Source organism: Australozyma saopauloensis, chromosome 5 (assembly GCF_035610405.1).
Source record: "Australozyma saopauloensis chromosome 5, complete sequence".
Lineage (NCBI taxonomy): Eukaryota > Fungi > Ascomycota > Pichiomycetes > Serinales > Metschnikowiaceae > Australozyma > Australozyma saopauloensis.
This window is the reverse complement of record NC_086135.1, coordinates 1519128-1541754: the sequence shown is the minus strand read 5'-3', so window position 1 is coordinate 1541754 and position 22627 is coordinate 1519128. Positions and strand designations below refer to the sequence as shown.

At 42.9% G+C, this 22627-nt stretch overlaps 9 protein-coding genes across 9 annotated transcripts; 5 read left to right on the top strand and 4 right to left on the bottom strand.

Annotated features, from left to right (window-relative positions):
• Positions 1 to 117: 117 nt before the first annotated feature.
• On the top strand, positions 118 to 696 carry PUMCH_004556 (uncharacterized protein; the record flags this gene model as incomplete). Its single annotated transcript, XM_063023489.1, has 1 exon — positions 118 to 696. One exon carries the CDS (start codon positions 118 to 120, stop codon positions 694 to 696), a length of 579 nt encoding a protein of 192 aa, XP_062879559.1.
• Positions 697 to 2157: 1461 nt separating this feature from the next.
• On the bottom strand, positions 2158 to 3522 carry PUMCH_004555 (uncharacterized protein; the record flags this gene model as incomplete). Its single annotated transcript, XM_063023488.1, has 1 exon — positions 2158 to 3522. One exon carries the CDS (start codon positions 3520 to 3522, stop codon positions 2158 to 2160), a length of 1365 nt encoding a protein of 454 aa, XP_062879558.1.
• Positions 3523 to 6882: 3360 nt separating this feature from the next.
• Positions 6883 to 8568, top strand: PUMCH_004554 (uncharacterized protein; the record flags this gene model as incomplete). Its single annotated transcript, XM_063023487.1, has 1 exon — positions 6883 to 8568. The coding sequence occupies one exon, from the start codon at positions 6883 to 6885 to the stop codon at positions 8566 to 8568; it is 1686 nt and encodes a 561-aa protein (XP_062879557.1).
• Positions 8569 to 10266: 1698 nt separating this feature from the next.
• PUMCH_004553 (uncharacterized protein) lies at positions 10267 to 11130 on the top strand (the record flags this gene model as incomplete). Its single annotated transcript, XM_063023486.1, has 1 exon — positions 10267 to 11130. The coding sequence occupies one exon, from the start codon at positions 10267 to 10269 to the stop codon at positions 11128 to 11130; it is 864 nt and encodes a 287-aa protein (XP_062879556.1).
• Positions 11131 to 11567: 437 nt separating this feature from the next.
• On the top strand, positions 11568 to 13064 carry PUMCH_004552 (uncharacterized protein; the record flags this gene model as incomplete). Its single annotated transcript, XM_063023485.1, has 1 exon — positions 11568 to 13064. The coding sequence occupies one exon, from the start codon at positions 11568 to 11570 to the stop codon at positions 13062 to 13064; it is 1497 nt and encodes a 498-aa protein (XP_062879555.1).
• A 69-nt stretch (positions 13065 to 13133) lies between these two features.
• PUMCH_004551 (uncharacterized protein) lies at positions 13134 to 14201 on the bottom strand (the record flags this gene model as incomplete). The annotated part of the gene is made up of 1 exon (XM_063023484.1): positions 13134 to 14201. One exon carries the CDS (start codon positions 14199 to 14201, stop codon positions 13134 to 13136), a length of 1068 nt encoding a protein of 355 aa, XP_062879554.1.
• Positions 14202 to 15058: 857 nt separating this feature from the next.
• PUMCH_004550 (uncharacterized protein) lies at positions 15059 to 16228 on the bottom strand (the record flags this gene model as incomplete). The annotated part of the gene is made up of 1 exon (XM_063023483.1): positions 15059 to 16228. One exon carries the CDS (start codon positions 16226 to 16228, stop codon positions 15059 to 15061), a length of 1170 nt encoding a protein of 389 aa, XP_062879553.1.
• Positions 16229 to 17248: 1020 nt separating this feature from the next.
• PUMCH_004549 (uncharacterized protein) lies at positions 17249 to 18049 on the bottom strand (the record flags this gene model as incomplete). Its single annotated transcript, XM_063023482.1, has 1 exon — positions 17249 to 18049. The coding sequence occupies one exon, from the start codon at positions 18047 to 18049 to the stop codon at positions 17249 to 17251; it is 801 nt and encodes a 266-aa protein (XP_062879552.1).
• A 3221-nt stretch (positions 18050 to 21270) lies between these two features.
• On the top strand, positions 21271 to 22593 carry PUMCH_004548 (uncharacterized protein; the record flags this gene model as incomplete). The annotated part of the gene is made up of 1 exon (XM_063023481.1): positions 21271 to 22593. One exon carries the CDS (start codon positions 21271 to 21273, stop codon positions 22591 to 22593), a length of 1323 nt encoding a protein of 440 aa, XP_062879551.1.
• Positions 22594 to 22627: the final 34 nt, after the last annotated feature.

The window sequence follows — 22627 nt, the reverse complement described above, 5'->3', positions numbered from 1 at the left end:
CAATATCAAAGATCATGGCTGGCGTGTTATGAATAAGCTCTGGCAGAATAAAAAGGTGACAGAGATAGACTACGTAAACCCTGAAGTGACAGAAACCCTCATTAGCAGGCATCAAGGATGATTATATTCGCATGGCTCTTGTTCTTCGTTCGATTTGTAAAATGCCTTACAGCTGAAGAGGGCGAGGTGACATTCTTTACTGAGGAGAAAAAATACGACGAGGCTATAAATGCACTCATGTTAGGACACCTTGAGGCTTCGGATGGAAGCGAGGGCATAGTATGGTTCGATACCTCCAGTTATGAACTACAACTCAGCGGCTTCCCATTGATAGGACTTTACAGCCTCAAAACCGAACGCAGTTACAATTATCTTGATAGTTTGAGTGTTTTGGCAGAACTGGCCGTTGACAAGGGGAAGCATGGAGATTTTGTTTATATCATGTATAGATTCCTTTATCACAAGAGCTTGCAAGATGCCGTCAATCCCAATTATCTTTTAACGAGGGAGATGGCCAAAGGCTTGAGTCCGAAGTACAATTATCGCGACGGAAGTGAATTTCTACTTTCGACCTTGATCGAAACATCATCTTCATCAGAGCTAGAATTGATGTACCGTGAAATTGATAATGAGGCTTCTGTTTTATCGGATGAGTCCTACCCTTCCTTGGTAATTTCAGCAAAGAAAGTGTACTAGCGATATCCAAATAATTCAAAAATCAAGGTCTATTGGTCTAGATGCTTTGTTTGTACTTAATTCGTGATAGAAATGATATGCACAATGAGATTTGACAAGATTTTTTGGAATAAGCCATAGCTTCAAAATCAGCCACAATATATGCCATCAGATGAATTATGATTTAGGTTCTAACGCAGGACCCATACCATCTACAAGTTGATCCCTCAACTCTGCCATCTTGCAAGCCCTAACTTGTTACAGACGACTCGCTAGATCGACCTGTATCGATGTCACGTGATGAGAGCTATATAATGAGGGAGAAAATCTTTCTCACAAACTTCAACGAGATGCTGCTCATTCACTTTACCGCCCAATTCAGTGGGCGAGTGGAGGGGAAAGAGCAGCTAGATTGATCTCCGTTAACGTCTCATACTGTGTTGTCCTTTCTATGGATGACGTGGATTCTGCGTGATCGGAACAGATCCAGTACCTGGAGTTAGACATGTAGAATGAAATTAGATTTTATATTCCCATTGTTTGTTGTCTGCTTAAATGAAAAAACGTTGCTGATCAGTCTAGACTCAAAGACATCATTGAGTTCTAGTCTTGTTCAATTTTATATCACAACAGAGATTGTTGGTTTAAACTTTCGAAGATTCGGTTTGGAGGCGTATGCGTGTTCAACCATTTATTTGAAAACTCAAACGTCGCCGCATTGGCCAAATTGAGACTCCTTGCAAATGAAAAAAGGAGTTATGGTTGCCTTTACAACGGGCGGCTCTAACTCACAATGGTGCATATTGAATTTTGAGACATTGAAAAACTCAACTACAAACGAAAGCAAGGGGAACAACCCCATGTTCTGTCAATCCTGTGCAAATGCAATTTTGTTTTCTTTTATCCTGCGAGCGTATGTAAAAATGTGGTCTCGTCCTTTGGCGCTCTCATCTGTTCAAATCTGAGCCTTTGTGACAGTAGTCCGAAACTACACAATTCAGAGCAGTAATACTATATACAAGTCAGGTCAATAGCTTTCATTACTGAGTTTATTCGAACTAGAAGTTGAAACTGTAATCTGAATCTCTTATGAAATCATGTTGACAAGGATTCGATTCAATAACAAAAACCCGAAGCAATTGGGACGTTTTGCTCTTAGTTTATTTATGGTTAGAACCGCCCTGTTTCATGCACCTTCTCTTTAAAGTTGATACCTGCAGCCTCATCAATCGCAGGGTAGATCATCCCATATGGCCTGATGAAAGACTAAGCACAAAATTTAACTTTTCGTCCTAAATTTCTAGTTTGAATATTCATTTCCTAGTTTATCTTTTCTAATATGCAATCCTGTTATGATAAATATATCCCACCGTTAGTCCCATGGGTCTAGACCCTTCCATGTGAAGAGAATGTGCAACTGAAACATCGTATGTGCAAATTTCTTCACAGCATTGACTTTGACCCGGATTTGTTCAAATCCAATTAATTTGAGTGAAGAATAGCTTGCTGTTCCAGAGAAAACAGATGAAATTTCTTCTCTAATACTCTAAGACTCGGGCTCAGAGGAACCCTGCTTTCAATAGATTTTCTGCCAAACTCACTTTTAGTTGCAGTTTGGACAGTAATATTATTGAGCATCGAAACATTGAAATCAGAGTTCAATTTCTCTTCAATTTGTAAGAGTTTCGTGTCAATCTGACTCAACGAAACATCCCTTTGTAGATTTAAGTTTTCCAAATCGTGCTTCGAGCACCAACCTGAGTTGGTCAACTGACTATTTGCAACAGTAAACGCGTCCTCGACCAGCTTTTTGTGTTCACTGAGATAGATCAGGTAATCGATCAAATCCTCTGGTGAGTTGAGCTTGGTTAGAGCATCGACTGGCTCGTCACTGCTTCGTTGGCTTCCCTCATTATTCACTAAATGGAGTGACAGTGGCGAACGACTAACATTGCAAAAGAAACTTTGGTCGACCCCATTCAAATTTTCACTGCTTGTAGGCAAATTGTCGGAAAGTGTAATCACAGGCAGAGGAAGAGCAGATCCATATGTATTTGAGAGGGTGCGTCTTCTGGATTTGGGTAGCAGAATTTGTCCCACTGACGATGTATGAGGTAAATGAGCTGCTGCTTGCGGTTCTCCTTGGCTGGACTGTTTGAGGTAAGAGGGAGGACAAGAGCATGATGCGTTGCGGGCAGTCAGTCCACTGAATGTACTCAGAGGAGAGCTGTCACTAATGGAAGACAGTGAGCAAGCATCGTTATGATACTCAGGCTGCACTGGAGACATGCTTGGTCTGCTTGAAGGTGGAGGCAAATCTACTTGAGGCGTGGAGCCTGAGTTCGCCAATGAGATGGATGAGCCGATTCTAGAGAGCGAAAGCTTTCTGATGCCTTTCTTTAGACTTTTCAATCGGCTCAAGGGCGATGAGTTTGTGCTTGTACCCTGCTGTGAGGGCTGTGTGCTCAGAGATGCCAGTAGAGACAGAAAAGTGGTCAGCGCAGGTGTAGGGGGCTCTATCGATGGAAATGACAATAGTTTTGAGTTAAAGTCGAGTACCGTGCCCTCCACTGCGAAGCCTTTAGGCACCACTAATGATGGCATGTCCTGGGTAGTTTCGGAAGTAATGGAACTTGCGGGATGGAGAGCTGATTCAGAGGGAGATAGAAGTGAGGGTGGGATGGGTGTTCCAAGACCCAATAGAGGTAGTGACTTCTCTGGTTCATCTAGTTCTGGAAGAAGAGGAGGAAGCAAAGCTTCTGATCCAGCAGTAGTCTCCTCCAGTGGTCTGGATCGTAGAAGAGCAGGAGGGTCTGACTCCTCGAGCACAATACCGAGGCCATTCATATTGTATCCAAGGCTATAGGTTTAGTGATGGAGATATTTGCTAGATAGTAATAGATCAATGGAGATAAAGCACGGAGGTTGTTTTCGGGCGAGTTATAGAGGAGTAGCCTTCTATGAATAACTTCGATGTCCTTAGATCAAGATGGCGCGTGGGAAACAGGCGAAACCGCCGCTATATCAAGTGCAAAGGCGGTCTATGGTGAACAGATTGGTAGTGGGGAAAAGAAAGGGTGGTTAAGGTAGTTTATTCGATCGGGTGCCGCCACTTCGGTTCAGGGCGGGATTGATGCAGTGCGATGCACGACAGTAAGTAAGAGTCAACAGGGGTCAAACACGATGATGAGCGCAACTTGTTGTCTCTGTTCTATTATTTTTTTTATCTATATGTAATCAAATTCCAAAAAAGCTTGCTAGCCGCAGATGAAGACAGGATCTTCTTTTATAAAAAGAGATGCGGTACCCATAACAGGATCCAGACTTGGGAGCTGTATGTAGACAGATTCCCGTTGTCATGCACACATACGCAGAACGGGGAGGTAAGCACGTTAATGCCTGTACAAAGCGGTGATAAAGGCATATTGTACTGCGGGCCAAGAAACTGTCAGGCACAATTGGACCGTATGGCGACATGTGAAGGAACTTCACCCCCCAGTGAAGTCTAAATATGCAAGCGTGAGGCTGCAGCACGGCACACAAACTGCAGTATACGCGCGGCGCTCAACTGTAAACAGGGCAAGCCGGATCGCTTAATCTACTCCAGTACTACAGGAAAGCAGTCCCACAGTGAAAAGGGGGTGGGAAAAACTCCCCTTTCTTCACTACAGTGCCATTGCCCCTCCCGTAAATTTTATTTTCCGATCATTCTGCTAGAGTTCCTCCTCACCGACTCCCAAAATGGCGGTATTTCGGGCGCTACACTAGAAGGGGAGGGGGAGGGCTTCACTCATGTTCGTATACTTCTGCATTGATTGCGAACACTTCGTGCTCTACATAGGTACATACAGGGAGAAGAGAGATCCTTGCACAGGTGACATGCGTCTCAGAGCGAGAAAAAAAGGCCAGAATCTGTCAACGCACACAATTTGCCCATTGGTTGAGTCTTGTAGCCAGTGACACAACGCAAAACGCTTTTGATTTTGTGTCATTTGGCAAAATCTATATGCGAGATCGGCCATCTCGTATCAATGACCCTCACGTATATTGACTGCCCGTCTCCGCTTGATATTAGCTGATCAACGTCCTGCTGCCGTTCAATCTCAGGTTTGAGATAGGATAGTCAAATAGGCGAAGATTAGATATGGGGCCGTTTGAGAACAAGGCAGTGAACTTGTCAAATTGCGCAGCTTCGGAATTAGGTTTCTGTTATCGTCATCGATCATGCCACTACCCCATTTTCCAATAGATTTGCTTCGTCTGATACGCGCACTCGTTGTTAGTTTGATTCCACCCACTTCACAAAAGCGATACGTTCTCTAGATAAAACTTTTACAGATCGATGATTTTTGCAAAAGTCAACAATTTATAGGTACGACGATACCATCTCAACGAGTGGTCAGTGGTAGTATGTTGAGAGCTTGAAATGTCCACTCTCGTGCTCAAAAAATTACGGGAGATGAGATGTCCCTTGCTCGCAATGATTATCGAAGACTCTTATAGGTTTACTGGGCCTGGCTGAACACTTCGAATTGCCTCCAACACCTGTTTTAGCCCGCATTCGCCTTTCTTCCCCATGTCCAAAGTATAGAATGCCCGTCAAATTAAGACTTTGCAACCGCTCCTCGTATTATGTAATAATGTCATCATTGCAACTTCAAACAGTGGCTCCGTTTCACCGCATGAACAAATCGAGAACAGGAATTTGGATCTTGAATATGTAGTCCTGCACATTTAGGCTCAAAACGGACAGGAGCTCGCAACTCAAAGCCTTAAATGTGCCAACCGTTCACTGATTGGTACATCATAAAAGCTCTTAACTCTCTCCTTAGGGCTAAAACGGAATGTATGGCTAGGACTTTAGTGACCAGTAAAATTATCAGAGGATTGACTCTTATCTTGAGGCTAGAGTTATGCACACAAGCCGATGCATTCCAGTATGCCATTGTTCAATTAAAGCCGTAATGGGTATGTCGGATCTGAGCTTGCCTATTGTATGCATCGTCTGTCAAATCAGGGATAAATAAACGAGGTAGGGTCTAGACCACCCCCTACTGACAACCCATCATGCACTCCCTATCACCAGGGAGGCTTAGGTGTTGGTGACGAAGATGTCCAAGAAAGTGAACGAAGATTTTTGGCTTATGGTTTGTAATCTATGTGCCAGATTTCGGCTTTAGACTTCAACCTTAACTAGTTCTTTTGTGATGTCAAGTTCTTCCTATTCAAATTGAGTCGTTGGGGACACATCTTTGCAGCCGATAGCTCATTCGGATCTGCCATCTGTATATTTACGGTTGCTCGGAGCGTTTTCAGTGACATCAATGAATTTCGGTTTTGACATGCGCGTTTGCTTTTGCTTTGTGTTCACTAGGCTATGACGTTTGAATGCGGCCAGTAACGGCCGAACAACTAGATTGCTAAGCAGTGGGTTTATGTTCAGGAATAGTACTCTTACTTATGAGTTCACAATAGTTGTTGTGGCAAAATGGATACCCGAGGTAACTATGGTATTGTTGAACCCCGATTGGCGGCAAAGCAAATCCGAAACTTCTGAAGGCCATACTCCTTTATTGGTATAGCTAGAAAGCCTTTCTCTTCTGTAGCTAGTAAATTTTGTAAACGATCGACCGTTACCTGTAAATTGTGAACATGTATCCTCTTGACTCCATGATCTGTTGAAAAGCGACAGTCCTGTTTATGCCATCGCGTGTGAATACACAAACACAGCCATGACAAAGGACAGTCATTGGGTGTTTATACTTTTGATTCAAAGTCACACTTAGTATTTTACCATTTTACCAGCGCCAGCATCATTGCAGACTTCGAATGAGTTTGGTTTCAACGAAGAAATACGGAAAATTGATATGATCAGTGTCATAGGCAATTTTTACAAGTGTGAGTGCTTTTCATCTTGCATGAGTTTTTTTTTTGCTGTCTAATCAGATTCCGTGTCTTATCGTGACACCATGCCGCAACGAGGTACTCCACACTATTTCAACATCTGATAGTATGTCCGACGAAGACGAATATCTCTCAGAAGAGTCATACGAATTTGAATTTGAGGATGACGAGGATGTTGAGACTTCAAAATCCATCTCAAATAGCCAGGATTCTCCGGTATGTACGTCAAATAGACTCTCATTGGTTCACACTAACCATTAGGAACATCAGTATTACCATGCAAAAGGATTGAAAGATGAGTCTATGGAATTGGCAATTGAGAAGTTCAAGCAATTAGTCGACACAACAGATTCCGAAGAAGACGTTGAATGGGTCTTCAAAAGCTTCAAACAGCTTGCAAAGGTGACGTTTTATCGACTGGAATACCAGGAGACTTTGTTCTTTATTGGCAAGCTAATCGCTATGCTACCCAAACTCAATGGCAATTACGCTGAAGAGTCCATTAACAAGTTGCTTTCAAGATTTATGCACTGTGCAAATCGAGAGTTTGTAAGTGAGATGTATGACGTTATCGTCAATCAATTACAGGATTCTATGGTCTCAGGAGCGTCTGGCCACCGACTCTGGCTTCGGATCAATATTAATCGCTTTAAAAACCTACTCGAGGATAAGAATTTTGAGTCTGCGCACGAATTGTTGACACAAATCAAGAAACAGCTTGGCAAGGTGACTGAGCTGACTCGCAACTCTTTTGCACTAGATGTAATCGCTGCTGAAATTGAACTTTCAATGTGTAGGAGTGCTACGCTATCTGAACTCATTGAGTATCATCGTCGTAGCACGCAAATTACGAGTGCGATCACTCACCCAAGGGTGATGGGAGTGATCAAAGAGTGTGGTGCGACAGTCCATTTCTTCAGAAAACAATTTGAAAGAGCCCGACTCGAATTCTATGAGTCGTTTAAAAATTACGATGAGGCTGGTTCCTCATCTAAAAGGAAGATCTTGAAATACCTAGGTCTTTGCTCTATGTTAACTGACAGCGAGCTAAATCCGTTCGAGTCTCAAGAAACACAGTCGTATGTTCAACTACCAGAATATCAAAACCTCATTGCATTAATTGACGCTTACGAAAGCCGAAACCTTAACCAATTTCGTGCCATAGCAGATCGAATGAGGGCAGTGAATGATCCTCTTTCGCAAGATAGGTTGTTTCTCGTTGCTGAAGAGCAAATTTCACACAATCTCAAGCTAAAAGTATTGTCGAAATACCTCAGAGCTTCTAAAACTATCAGCTATGATTTCCTCATGCGTAAATTATGCTTGAAAAACGACGAGGAGCTCGAATATCTCATCTTGACAATGGCCAACAATGGTCTCATATCAATGATCAACATAGATTATGAGAATAGATTAATCGAGATACATGACAATGGCCAGCTGCTTTTTCATTTTAATATGGATGGCTCTCATGTCAAGAACAATGTTGATATATTATACAACTTGCGATACAGCGGCCCTCACGAGATTTACGAGAATACCGGTGATCTGGCACAAATGGAAATGGATAGCATTCTCTCAATAAGCAATTCTGAAACATTTGACGTTGAGCCTATTGATAATCTCATTGCGAAAACAAATATTCACGAGCTTCTTTTTTGCGAATCGCCTTACAAAAGAGGTACAAACGATATTGAACAGTGGTACAAATTTGTCGTTTCTGCTCTACCGCCCAAAAAATCATCAGATTTTCACTGCAAAAACGCTCCAGAATCTAAAACTATTTCGAAAGAGCATAATCTTGACGACGAAGATGAAGGGGCCAAGAACACTGACTCCGGTATCCTTGGATCTTCTATTAATTACAGCGAGGATTCACATGAAAATATCGAAAGACTTCAAGTTGATAAAATCGATTCGCTATTGGAATTGGCACGGTCAATGAAGCGAAATCTCAGAAGTGGGCCAGTTGGGCCTCTGAAGCCCTAATTTCAGCCGTCGTGCGCCTCCTAATATGCTACACACACAGAGTAGGAGCGAATTCTCAATTGCCTACCTTCTTTCTTTCATGGACACTGCTACGATACTGGTGCAGAAGCATATACATGGTATGTTCCAATTCGCAAATGATTAAATAATATGCGTTATCGTCATGATGTGGTCACCGAGACTTGTCTCTGATCACAGCTGAAATCAACTAACACCTACATGAAGCGACAAAAATCATAATACTAACAATCTAGACTTCATTTTACAATTTGTCTTCTCTCGGATGTTTTTTCGTAGGCGAAACTGAATTTTTTCTAGCTGGTAGTGCTTTAGTTGGTCATTGAAGTTTCGTTCAGGTGTAGTCTTCATTGCATCAACTTAAACTATATCCTTTTTCAGTTGTCCCATTTCTTTGAAAACAATGTAGTCATCTCCTTGTATCTTATAGACAAGTGTATGTCGCTTGACTTTTCGGTGCTTGTACTCATCCTTTTAACGAGGTATTGAGTGTTTTACTTACGAATCTTGCCAAGCGTGAATCGAGTTATGCCACCTCATTGTAGTGCTTCACATTTAATTGAAACTTGGGCCACTGGACACATATAGTCCTACTCAAATGATCTGGAGCTACCTTATTTCTTAGTATTCTAGGAAATCCCAACCATTGGTCGAGCTTGAGGCTTGATAGACCTTCCTAGTCTCAGAGTCAATTAAATGCATAAGACTACCTCTCATGCAATTACCATGACCACGTTCTTGATTATTTATATCTTCACCTTAGAAAAACTCGGAGAATTACCCATTGGTAGTTTGTTCTCATATAGTGTAAGGAAGCCTTCGATCCGGAGATATCGCTCGACTTGCGACTTGAAGGATTTTAGTCTCACGAGAATTCATGAAACCACAAGACTCAATTAGTGTGCAAAAGTTGAGTGGTTCAGCTCTATGTCTGTTAGTCTTGAACAGGGGCCATGGCGCTTACATGGCTTCAGATACACTTTTGCAATCACTTCTATCCCTCGTTGGAGTTCATGGCATATGTACAACATTTTACAAACACAATGACAATTGAGGCCGCTCTTCATATCATTCGTATCATAAATTTTTCAAGATTTGGTTACTTTTTTAGGGCAATATGCTCACGTAGTGCTAGTGCTTTTTGGTCTACTTGACATCTAAGGGTTCTCTTTAAACTTCCCAGATACTCAGCTCAAATACGGAGACGAATGTGCAGCCAATTGGAATAAATCAATTGGATCTATTCCGATTCACAAACATTTAACTAATAATAATTTACTGGCCAACTTTGTGTTTTGTTCCAAATGGCCCAACTGTATGGATCTGCGTGGTCGTGTCTGAACCCCTGATTTCAGCCAATCGCACCTCGCGCTTTCCACTTTAGCCATACTTCACCTGGCACACAGTAAACTTTTCGACCCACCGTCTGTTCTTCAACCATCCCCAAAAGGAATATATAACAGCCTGGCCATCGTCCTTGGAACTAGGTGTATTTACAAGATATAGTCAGGCCATCTATTCGATCCGCTTGTCATTCCTTGTTTCCTATTCGAGTGTGTTTACTGGTTCTTTTATCCATTGCATCCAAACCACTCTTGAGAGCTGAATATTCCACTTCAACGTCTATTCGACTCCTCTAATATTGCATCTGAATATACTGGACACTTTATATCTTTAAAAATGTTCAAATCCTCTGCTAGATTGGCCTCCCCATGGGCCCAAAGAGCCATGGCTACCACCGCCGCCACTGTTGGTCTTGGTGCCTCGTACGTCTTGTACCAAGACTCCATGACTGCCAATGCTATGACCGCTTCCGAGCACGGTTTGCATCCTCCTGCTTACGGATGGTCTCACAACGGTATGTTCGAGACCTTCGACCATGCATCCATCAGAAGAGGTTTCCAAGTTTACCGTGAGGTTTGTGCCGCTTGTCACTCCTTGGACAGAATCGCATGGAGAAACTTGGTTGGTGTCTCCCACACTGCCTCCGAGGCTAAGGCTATGGCCGAAGAATTGGAGTACGACGACGAGCCTGATGATGAGGGTAACCCAAGAAAGCGTCCAGGTAAGTTGGCTGACTACATTCCAGGCCCATACCCTAACGAACAGGCTGCTAGAGCCGGTAACCAGGGTGCTTTGCCTCCTGACTTGTCTTTGATTGTCAAGGCTAGACACGGTGGTTGTGACTACCTTTTCGCCTTGTTGACTGGTTACCCAGAGGAGCCACCTGCCGGTGTTGTCTTGCCTCCAGGATCTAACTACAACCCATACTTCCCAGGTGGAGCTATTGCCATGGGTAGAGTTTTGTTCGACGACTTGGTTGAGTACGAGGATGGTACCCCAGCAACTACATCTCAAATGGCCAAGGATGTCACAACATTCTTGAACTGGGCTGCTGAGCCAGAGCACGATGACAGAAAGAAGTGGGGTTTGAAGGCTCTTATCATCACTTCTTCTCTTTTCTTGTTGTCTGTGTGGGTCAAGAAGTTCAAGTGGCAACCAATCAAGAACAGAAAGATTGTCTGGAACCCTCCTAGGAAATAGGCATGTAAAAAGATAGACCTCAGTAGATAATATTCACAGCATACCTTTGATAATGTAGACATGGTCTCGCTGAAGGTCGTCTATCTGTCTATATTCGTCGATGGTCTCATATACTTAAATACAATAACAGATTTATAATAAAATCCGTAAGAACTCCTTAACTCTTTGGCATTTTGTTGTTTATGTAGTCATTCAATTCAATTGACCATCTCTACTTGACTGATTCATCATTGAAGCACAAAGCATTCCATGCACAAAATGAAAAAAAAAAAAAAAATTATCGAAGAATCTGTAAATCTGAGTTAAAGCCATATTTCTATTCCCCTTTTTCCCTGCTTCCGTCAAATCCAGTTACTTTTGTCCTTGATTTTCGCGAGTACATTTGACCTCATCTCAAAGTCATCTCACAGTCTCCACACACATTTTCCCTTACCATCATGTCATCGTCAAGACAAAGGGTACAAGCTACACGAAATCCAGTCTTGCCTGCCAAGACAACTCCAGAGCAGAAATATTGGAAGGGGTTTGTCAATCCCCAACTCATTAAGGAAAACTATCCTATCTCGCACATTCACTTCAATCCAGTTTCTCCCCATGACTTCGCTGTCACCTCCTCCACAAGAATTCAGGTTTTTTCCTCCAAGACGCGACAGGTGATCAAAACTTTCTCGAGGTTTAAAGATACCGTTTATTCCGGTGAGTACAGATACGATGGTAAACTTCTTGTCGCAGCAGACGCACTGGGCTTGGTAACCATATTCGATGCCTATCAGCCTCGAAGCTTGCTTATAAGCTTGCAACCTTCGTCGCATCCAACGCATGTAGCTAAGTTTCATCCCACCATCGGCAATCAATTGGTGACTGGTTCAGACGATAGATCGCTTCGTATGTACGACATTTCCGACGCCAGCGCAGGACCTGTCGCTCAATTTGACCACACTCATCACGGTGATTACATCAGAAGTGTCAACTTCATCCCCGGAAATCCCAATCTTATCACAACTGGTTGTTATGATGGCTTCGTTCGTATCTTTGACACAAGACTGCTGCTGCTTGTTGCCAAATTCAACAATAACAATCCAGTTGAAGATGTTTTGGCTCTTTCTCCTACTACTTTGGTATCTGCCGGTGGTCCACAGGTGAAGGTCTGGGACTTGTCTCGGGGCCTGCAGATCCATGAATTCAACAATTTCACCAAGACCGCGACAACATTACACAACACCGGAGACCATGGACTTCTCGTAGGTTCTCTTGACGGTCATGTCAAAATCTTCGACTACACAAGCACCAACTGGGATGTTAAGTTTGGATGGAAGTTCGACTCTGGTGGTGTCTTGTGCTCTGCCGTATCGCCAAACTTCAAGCACTTTGCCACTGGTCTCACTTCCGGTTTGTTATCTATCAGAACTAGAAAAATGGACACCAAGGCTGCTACAGAGAAAGCCAAGAAAACCAGCACATATGCTAGAATTACAAGGGGTGCTGACTATCATGGAGAGGAAGATGAGCAGGTTGTTGTTGGAAGCTCCTCATCCACAAAGAAACTCAAAACTTTCGAAAAACATCTCAATGCATTCAAATGGGCTGAAGCTCTAGATAGTGCTGTCTCTCAAGGCGTTTTTAAGGATGAAACAATAACACTTCTCAACGAATTGAAGAAGCGTGGTAAAATTAGAATCGCGCTCCATGGAAGAGATGAGATCTCTCTCGTTCCTGTTTTGCTGTGGCTCCTCAAGTACATTGGAGATGTTCGTGCCTTTAACATTGTGTGTGACTTTGTTGCCGTTATTCTCGAGATGTATGGTAACTTAATTGACAAGAGTGTTGCATTGGAGGAAGCATTTAAGAACTTGTCGCAAAAGATCAACTCTGAGATCAAGAAGTCTAAGGAGGCTAACGAAATTTGCGGTATGTTGGAGTTGTTGGCCAACTAAGAAGTTGTGTATAAATGATGTGTAATTATATATGAATGATTAAGGTTCAGTTTTTAGTTGCTCAATACCTCACCAATGCCGACGCTTTTTTTTGCTCTGTTTCAATTTTTGTTTTCTTTGCAACTCTTCGTTTTCAATTCTGCATGAATCGCTACAAAACCACTTTTGCTTAGTGTACTTGCGTGCCTCGACTTTGTTTAGAAGACCAACACATTTGTAATGGAACCATTCACCATTAGGGCAGTTTGAATTGTCGCATGCAATCATATCGCCAAAGGAAGGTTGTTTACAAAAACAATACTGCTCTGTTTCAGGCTCTTTCATGCCCTTTTCCGCGCTTTTCCGTGATTTCGAACCAATAACGCCAGCGCTATGGTCCTCTTTAACCTTTTTGTAATCAACTGTTCTATCGCCACGATTTCCTTCATTTTCCTGCCTGAGATTCTCATTTTTCATTTCTGAAGATACGGATCTCTTATTCTTTGACCGGCCAAGTTCCCTCAATGAGGATGCTTCGTCAAAAGCGTGATCTTTCTCGCGTTTATTCAATGGTGATTCTTCATTATGGTGTGATTTGCGCAATTTCTTGTTGACAAGTTTCGGAATTTTGAAAATTATCTTCAAATCTCCCTCCAGGCCTTTTACTTGACGGACTATAACATTGGCGCTAAGTTGTCGTTCTTGCAAAGCTTCGACCTGAGAAGGAAGAGGGTTCTTTTCGTAATGTCTTTTTAGCTGTGCACGAAGCTTCTTTTGATCGATGAGGTCCGTAAGTGGCCGTTCAGACTCTGAGGTTTCAATCTTCGCAACAGTTTGGTCAAGCTCCGTCTGGTGGAGCAAAAGCTGAGAATGGAGAGCTTCTAATTCTGCAATCGCTTCTTTGTTGTTCTCGAGGATTCTCGCCCTCAGTTTGGTGTATTGCCTGGCTATATTCTCCTTCACATCCTGAGACATGATATTGGAAGATTGAGAGCTAATTTGCTCTAGAATCTCACTTAATTTTTGTTTCTCATTTTCTGCGAATATATTACACGATTGCACTAGCCATAGGGATCGAATAATGTCGCAAGGTAGGTGGTCAATTGTGGAGATGTATGTACTGTAAATGGAGCTAGAACTCTGTACAACAGACGTCATTGTGTATTCATATAGCAGATTTGGTCTTCGGTTGTCTATGAACGATCAAACTGAAGGATGCTCCGTGTATAGAGCGTAATTCCTGGTTGCCGCTCCTTCAACGAATGATTAATGAGAGTAACGATCAAGTAAACAAAAACTGCATGAAGGTATAAGTAGACAAGACAAGAAAAAGATCCTCCAAATTATATTCTTTGCATTTAAAACGCCGTTTGTTGCCAATGTATCTATTAAATCAACTTAATTTTGTCCCTCAGTTCATTGTGACAGTTTTTCCGCCTTTCGTTTAGATCTTGAATGAACGCAAAAGCACAGTACGAGTTCTTATTGAACTCAAAGAATTCGAAACTAGGAATAGTAATGGGAAAGTAATGGAATATTTCCGTTTTTGCTCTTGTTTTTTTTTGTCTTCTGAGTCTGGCTTGGCTCCGGAAATGCCATGAACGTTCTTCTGTTAGCACATTTTCAGAAGACTTCACTGACAGTAGCGAAATACAAAAGTGAATCTAAAAACCAAAAGAATAATAATTTCTGCTAAAACGCAACAATACTGAAAAATACTGAAAAACATTGCAATTAATTGATTGATTGGATGTCATTGAGTTATAATGGTCCATCATTTGTCCCTTAGCGTTAAATATTGATCATGACACAAGCTCATACCTGAGACAGAAGCTCACACCTGATACAAAAGTTCATACCTAATATGAAAGTTCAAACCTGATACACACATACTCCAAATCAATAATCTACAAGGCTGAGACTTGATCAAAGCTAGGCTACATCTAATCATCGGAGTACGACTATATTCATAACTAATTGTACACACGTAATGCTGGTATAGGATACTAAATAATTTAGTTGTCCAAGTCTCTCTTGAGGGTACCCATGAAAGCTCTCTTCTCAGCTGGGGTTTGGAATCTACCCTTACCGAACTTAGAGGCGGTGTCAATCCATTTCAAGTTAACCTTCTCCAAAGCTCTTCTGGAGGTGTCAACGTACAAGGACTTTCTCAAGGTGACAACTCTCTTCTTGATACCTGGGATAGAACCCTTCAACAAGACGAAGTCGTTGTTAACCATACCGTATCTAACGAAACCACCCAATGGGTTGATGGTCTTCTTAGTTCTGTCGAACTCAGTAGCACCGTTGGACTCGTCAGCACCGGAGCCAACTCTGTAAACCTTGTGGTTGATAGAGGTTCTGTGGTGGTAACCGTTTTGACCAGCACGAGCAACAGTCCAGTTGACGTTAGCTGGATGCCAAGCACCGATACAAGCAACCTTTCTCAAACCTCTGTGGGTCTTTCTTGGCAACTTCTTGGTTCCCCATCTGTGGGTAACACCCTCGAAACCGTGACCCTTGGTGACGGCAACGACATCGATCATCTCGTTTTGCTCGAAGACAGTGTCAACAGAGACGGTCTTCTCGAAGTGCTCCTTAGCCCAGTTGACCTTGTCCTCAACAGAACCACCGTTGATTTGGATCTCAGCAAGGTGAGCCTTCTTTTGAGACAATGGGGTCTTCTTGACTTGAGTGTGGACCAAGACTCTGACGACAGAGGCGTACTTAGCGATTCTGGCCAACTCACGGTTGATCTCCTCACCGTTTTGAGCGTACTTGGCGGAGTACTTGGTGAAAGCCTTCTTCTTGGACTTGTACCAGTTCTTGTAGAATCTTCTTCTGACCTCCTCAGAAAGGTGCTCAGCCCAGACGGTGGTCAAAGATCTCAAACCTCTTGGGGTCTCGACGTAACCGACAACACCGACAACAACCATTGGTGGGGTGTCGACAACGGTGGCAGCCTCAACGACCTCACGCTTGTGCATCTTAGAACCTGGTCTGTCCAAGTCTCTGACGATGGTGGTCATACCAGCCTTGTAACCAAGGAAGGCAGTCAAAGCAACTGGCTTAGACTTGACATCCTTTGGGAAAGCCTTAACCTTACCTCTGTGGGAAGCAGCTCTCTTTCTTGGGAGGAAACCCAAGGAACCGTGTCTTGGTTGTTCGTACTTTCTGTGAGACATTACTAAAGAATTGATACAGTGAAGAGATTGAAAATATTTTTCACACACTTGATGAAGAAGTGCGAACAGGCGGGTAACCCATACCGACAATCTGCAGGATACACACCATTAGGGCTCGAGCCATCACCTTTGGGAGAATGAACTGATCATTGGAAAAAATAAGAAACATCTGGTTCACAATTTAAAGATCATTTAGTAGGTACATTAGAGTTATTTTCATATTTTTTTTTCGGAGTTCCTACGTAGAGAGATTGTTGTACCTACTCCAACTCGATGCAACCGCCAACGAAAAGCGAAGACTATGTCTCTCTTAATGTATATCCAATATTATGTTCACTTATATAAATTTATATACTATTTATTTTAAGGCCCGCTTTGACCTCCATGAATTCATTTGAAAGAACGATGATGATCAGTTATGCTTATCGGCCGCTCGGTGATCTCCTTTGTCCTTAAATTGGAACCACCCGAGCAGTTCTTGTATTGCTCACAGCATGAAAGGAAATACTCTAACCTTTGGTTGAAAGCACTGTGCCTCAATTCCAACTACAAAAGGAATTGGAGATTGATCAACTGGTCAACCTTTACACCTGAGTTCTTAAGCTTGATGCGTCCCAATTTGTTGGCAATGAAGTTTCAATTTCACAGCAATTCATTCAAGAGTGACCTTTAGATTCGTGTATTTTCAAGTTGAATTTGTCCTTTGTCTACTAATTCCAAGCGCCCATAGCTCTGGTCTCAGTTCATCCTTATTGGAAGCGCTTAAATTAAGTTCCCTAGTCTCATCAGACCCAGGCAAAGAACTAGAAGCACTCTTCGTAAAGGAAGAGATTTTTTTCCAAAACCCAAATAGTGCTCGAATCATTCATGTTGAATTCAAGTCACAAACGAAAACCTCAATGGAGCTTGAGATATTGAGATATACTCTTTACAGAACAATAAAATAACATCACTCGTAAATACATCTATAAAAAATGAAATGAAAATTTTTTGCTGTTGACCTGACTCTCATCCTGATTTTCATAGACATGAATAAAAGTCTGCTTGTGTTGAGCCACCAAATGATAGAGCTGCCATGCCTTTGTGATCCACAACCAAATTGAAAGATAAAAAATCCGGATCCGCCAGTTCACTTTGTCCGGATCCAGGGCATTTCATAACGTGAAAATCATTCAATTGCAAAGGAGACGTTGGGACTAGCTGTGGATGTCCAATCACTTCATGATCATCAATGATTGACCTCTGGCAAGACTGCCAGTAAGCATCGACTTCAGATTGGTAGGATCCCAATCTCGGTTGTTCTTTCTCCAAAGGTGATTTATTACAAGCAAACTCCACTGAGCATGGCGTCGCTAGAGGACATTCTCCACTATATACAAGGGCATCAGAGCAATTGTTATGAGGGAAATTAAAACTCGAAATCTCTTTAGAGTAAAAATTAGAGTTCTGAATTGGTATATGAAGAGCTTTGAGGCTACTTGTAGAGCCTCTTTGAATCATTTTAGGCGAGTCTAAGCTGGATTGGGAGCCAGGTGATTGATACACATCCATAACGAAAGAATCCTTGCTTCTACGCCTCGCCACACTTTGGTTTCTCTTCTTAGGTGCTGTCCATTTGGAGAAAACCTCCATGGTTGGGGTATCACAATTGGGTTCTCCGATTTGTATCATTGATTGAGAGTTGAATTCGACGCCTGATATCGCCGGCGTCATAGACATCTGGAATTGTGAAGTGAAAGACTCGTAGACTTCGAGAGGTTGTTTCTTAGGGGGTCTGCCTCTTTTTCTTTTGATAGACACGTCATTTGAGGGACTGGTCATGATACAAAAATGCCTATTCTAGATGAATCGTTATGCTTATAGCTTGTGGTTCGACGATATGATCGTGGAGGTTATATAATGCTCGTTATCAGCTGAATCGAGCTTTAATGAACGGGAAGGTAATTATGCACAAGTGCTAAATGTTGTATTGCTGCATGCACAATGTGTACTTCTTTACCGCCTGACAATGAGGATATCCGGGAGTTAGGGATGTGCAGTGTCGGGAGGCAGGTTTAAGAAAGCTGTGATTAAAAGGGGGGTTGGGCTTTGTTAAATTAGAAGCAGGTCCCAGTGTAAAGTCTTTGCTTGCCTTTTCTCAATTGTTTATGCCACGTAAAGTATCAAAATTGAGTATTTTTTCTCTATCTCGGTAGGATAAAAAAAGCAAATTTCTCAAATCCTTTGTTCTTTAAGAAGTGACAGCGTGTGTAGTCTCTTAAATACCCCCCATCCAAAACGGAAAAACCCAGGGCTTTGTCTCAGGCGATTTCAAAGCGCTTAAAGATGGGGTCAATGCAGACAGTATACGGGGATGGTTAGACATGCCACTCAAAACCATAAGAAAAGCCTTGGATGCATGATCCCGTCTCTCATACAATTCGAAGCCCTATTAAAGTTGATGGTGCATAACTTTTGTGCACGGGTCCATACTTGGGGCGCGTCAACCTTTTGTACAGGCCGTGACATGTGCAGAAACGTATGTGCCTGTATTTGATAGTGCTTAAGGGCGTTTTGTTTGAGTAAACAGCCCCAGTCGGAATCCAGACTCTTGCGTCACCAAAATCTCATCAGCAAATGAAAATTTGTCTAGTTCGATCCGAATGCCTGGTGGTCCAAGTCGCCCCCTGTGCATATGTGGCAAACGGATCTGTTGTTCCAATGGGTGCTTGATAGACCTGCAGTTCACAACCAGGGCAGCACAACCATGGATGCATGGGACTGAGTGACCATGGCAATGGAACTGAGGAAGAGAGTACTCTTTCAGAACTGATTGTCACCGAATTAGGATATTTTTCCGGAATTGATTGGTAAATAAAAAAGGTTAAATTCAGCTCGTGCAAAATACCACCCAGACTTTGTTCTAACCGACGTCTCTATGGAAATGGAAGGTATCTATTAGCGGAGATTTGGCACATCGTTCAAATCACACTTCAAGGAGTTGAGTGATGTGGGGATCTAGCTAAGAGCCGCGAAGTGTCGCGAAGTGTCAAAAAAGAAAAAATCTCACCACCTTGCTAATAGAATTCTGAAACTAGGGCGTTTAGCTCCATGATTTTGGAAAGAAAGCACGGCTTGTTATTTGCATTAGGAACAGTAGAGTTTGCCCTTCTGCATATTTGTGCGCCACCGCCGCACTAGGGCAGCGCCTGGAGCTTAGACATTTATCTGCAGAGTTCTATAATACATGTGTTGACCAAAATGGCGATTTGCGCATGTCCGAATTGAGGCCTTGGCTCACTATGGATCTAAATCTTATGTCACTCTGGAAGGAGGAGGGGTAAGGGTGGTGGAACTAACTCGCGTAAAATTTACAGAAATGAATGAAGTCAAAAAGGCAGAGATGCAAGCGACACGATGGCGGTTTTGATAGCCCGTTGCGTGGAAAATGATTGCGATATTAATTGCCCGGCCGGCTGTCGCCAAGTTTTGCGGTTATAGGCGCAATAGGAGAGAGAGCTTCTAACTCGGATCTATTGTGGACTTAGTTGAAACAGAGGACTTTACCAGAAGCCGCAGGACACTATCCGCTACAACAGTTGGAACGCTTAAGTCTCGAGCCATAAATATTGCTAAAGTATGGCGGTAATAACGTCAACCATGCGACGATGCGTAATTAAACATTTTCACCCGGCACACCCAAAATTCAATATCTCGTAAATCCATACAATTATTCAAACCCAGCTGCTTGAGGAAGCATTGAGCGGATGGAGCTTCAAACCAGCATCTACGTGGACTATGTGGTCGAAAACGATTGATATATGTCAGACCTTGCGCACAGCGGCAAATAGAACCTATTATTTCATTTGATGCAATACCGGTGGGCGATTCCATCACATATAGCCTGTTTGGCCTAGGATTGCCCTTTTTGAACTTCTATTTAGATTGATAAATATTGCACAAAACTCTTTTGATCCCGCCCCGATCTCGCCCCGTATCCCCTGAATACCCTTCTCGCAGCATACTCATGGTAGCCATCTGTGCCTAACTTGGTCCAAAGAAAGTGTCTCACAGGAATGAATCTGGAATGGGTGAAACGAAATTCCACCCGTGAGGCTTCAACTTGTCAATCCAGAGCGGATATTATTCCGCTCCACATTGAAAAGGTTACCAACTTGCCCCACAGTTCCGAATCTTCAAATTCCTCGATGCCCAACTTTTTTGGTATGACACACCCCACTTGAAGAGAAACTTCGATTCAAGCCGCGAAGCGTGAAAGTTCTTCGTAGCTGCTGTTTCCCATAAATTAAGGCTCGCATATGTGCTTCAACTAAGTAGGTTTAATTAAGGATTTTTAGAGGGGGCGGGTGCGTGGCTTTGCTCTGTTTTCGACAACATGCACGGAGTGTGTGGTGCCCTGCATTAGGCCTGGATTTGGAATTTCCAATCTCTCCGACTGACCCTGAGCCGTGTCCAAACGGGAGTTGGTGGACTCCGTGGTCGTCAACCAGGTTAATGACGTGTCAATTTTTTACTTGCTCGATTTTCTTCCCGGGACATTTACCCATTCTTGGACCAATTAAAGACAATCAAGAACATGTAGGTCCAAAAACATAATGGTACCACAAAATTCCAAAGGCGGCCACCATTTCCACAGGCCGTTTTCAAATGCAGTAGAAGAGCGGCGTCTGCGGAGCGGCTCTCTGCACCACTGCTTCTTTGGATTTGTCTCAGATGCTTGCGGACGCAAGTCTGCACCAGATTCTGTTCTCCTGGAATGTGCACTCTTTGCCGGACATGGAAGTGTTGGGCACTACTTGATTAAAAAAGTGAACTTCAGCTGAAACCCGGCTCGCGTAAGTTATTTAGTTTTAACCGAACTAGCGACTACTAAAAATACCGATCGATACCAAAAAAATGCGCACATTGCTGGAATGTTGCTTCTGACATCATGCCTTGCTCATCTCGTATAGTTACAGATCGTATAGCATGCGTTAACAACTACTCGTAGCTATCCCACTTCTTCTTCAATTGAGCACATACTCGTCTCTTTTTAGCCAGCAATGACTCTCAATCCCAAAACAACACACCGCGAGTTTTTTGGGCTTCCTGGTGTAGCCTTCATCACCACCACGTTGCCAGTCGTGATCATCATATTCCAGTTTCTCGTGAACAGCCACTACTCAGTCCGTGGTGTGAATATTGAGTGGGACAAAGTGTCTCAACTGCTTCCCCAAGACTGGCTGCAGGTGTATGATTGGTGTTTTGATAAAGACGCGTGGAAGGCCTATTTGACTTGGTTTGCCGTTCTTGCTGTGTGTGATGTCTACTTCCCTGGAAAAGACATCCCAGGTGTAGAGCTCAGAGATGGAAGTAGGCTCAACTACAGAATCAATGGATTGTCCATGTCTGGTGCGCTCATTGCAATTGTTGTTGCCCGTGCTTTGACCCTGGAGAACTATTACTTGCCGGAACTCGACTTTTTGTTCAACAACCAAATGCAATTGATTTGCACAACGATCATCTTCTCCTTCATCATCTCGTTTTTCGTGTATTTCATCTCATTTATTCCTTTGACTAGGCCCAATGGCAAGAACACGAAAGAACGTATCCTCTCCATCAATGGAAACTCTGGCAACCCAATCTACGATTGGTTCATTGGTCGTGAGCTTAACCCTCGTATTGGCTCTTGGGATATCAAGTTGTACTGCGAGCTCAGACCAGGAATGCTCTTGCTCTTATTGATCAACTTGTCTTGTTTGCATCACCAATACCACAGCTTGGGCAAGGTTTCTGACTCTCTCGTTCTTATGAATGTTCTTCAAGCTTTCTACATTTTCGACGGTGTCTTGAACGAGGAGGGATGTTTGACTATGATGGATATTGCAACTGATGGCTTTGGTTTTATGCTTGCTTTCGGTGATTTGGCTTGGCTTCCTTGGACATACTCTTTGCAATGCAGATACCTTGCCCTTGATGAAAACTTTTACCAATTGGGTCCACTCAAACTTTGGTCCATTGTTGCCATCAGTGCTGTCGGATACTACATCTTCCACTCCAGTAACCAACAAAAATCTGACTTCAAGCAAGGTAAATTGAACCACATGAAAAGCATTTCAACTCCGACCGGGTCAAAGCTCTTGGTCGAAGGATGGTGGGGACTCAGTCAGCACATCAATTACTTCGGTGACTGGCTCATAGGATGGTCTTGGTGTTTGCCTACTGGTACCATGACTCCACTTACCTATTTTTATGTCATTTACTTTGCCACCTTATTGCTTCACAGACAGACCAGGGACGAGGCAAAGTGCAGAGAGAAATATGGTAAGGTTTGGGAACAGTACGAAAAACAAGTCCCATACAAAATCATACCATACGTTTACTAAGCGGTTTACGATTCGAGATTGATCAATTCACAGC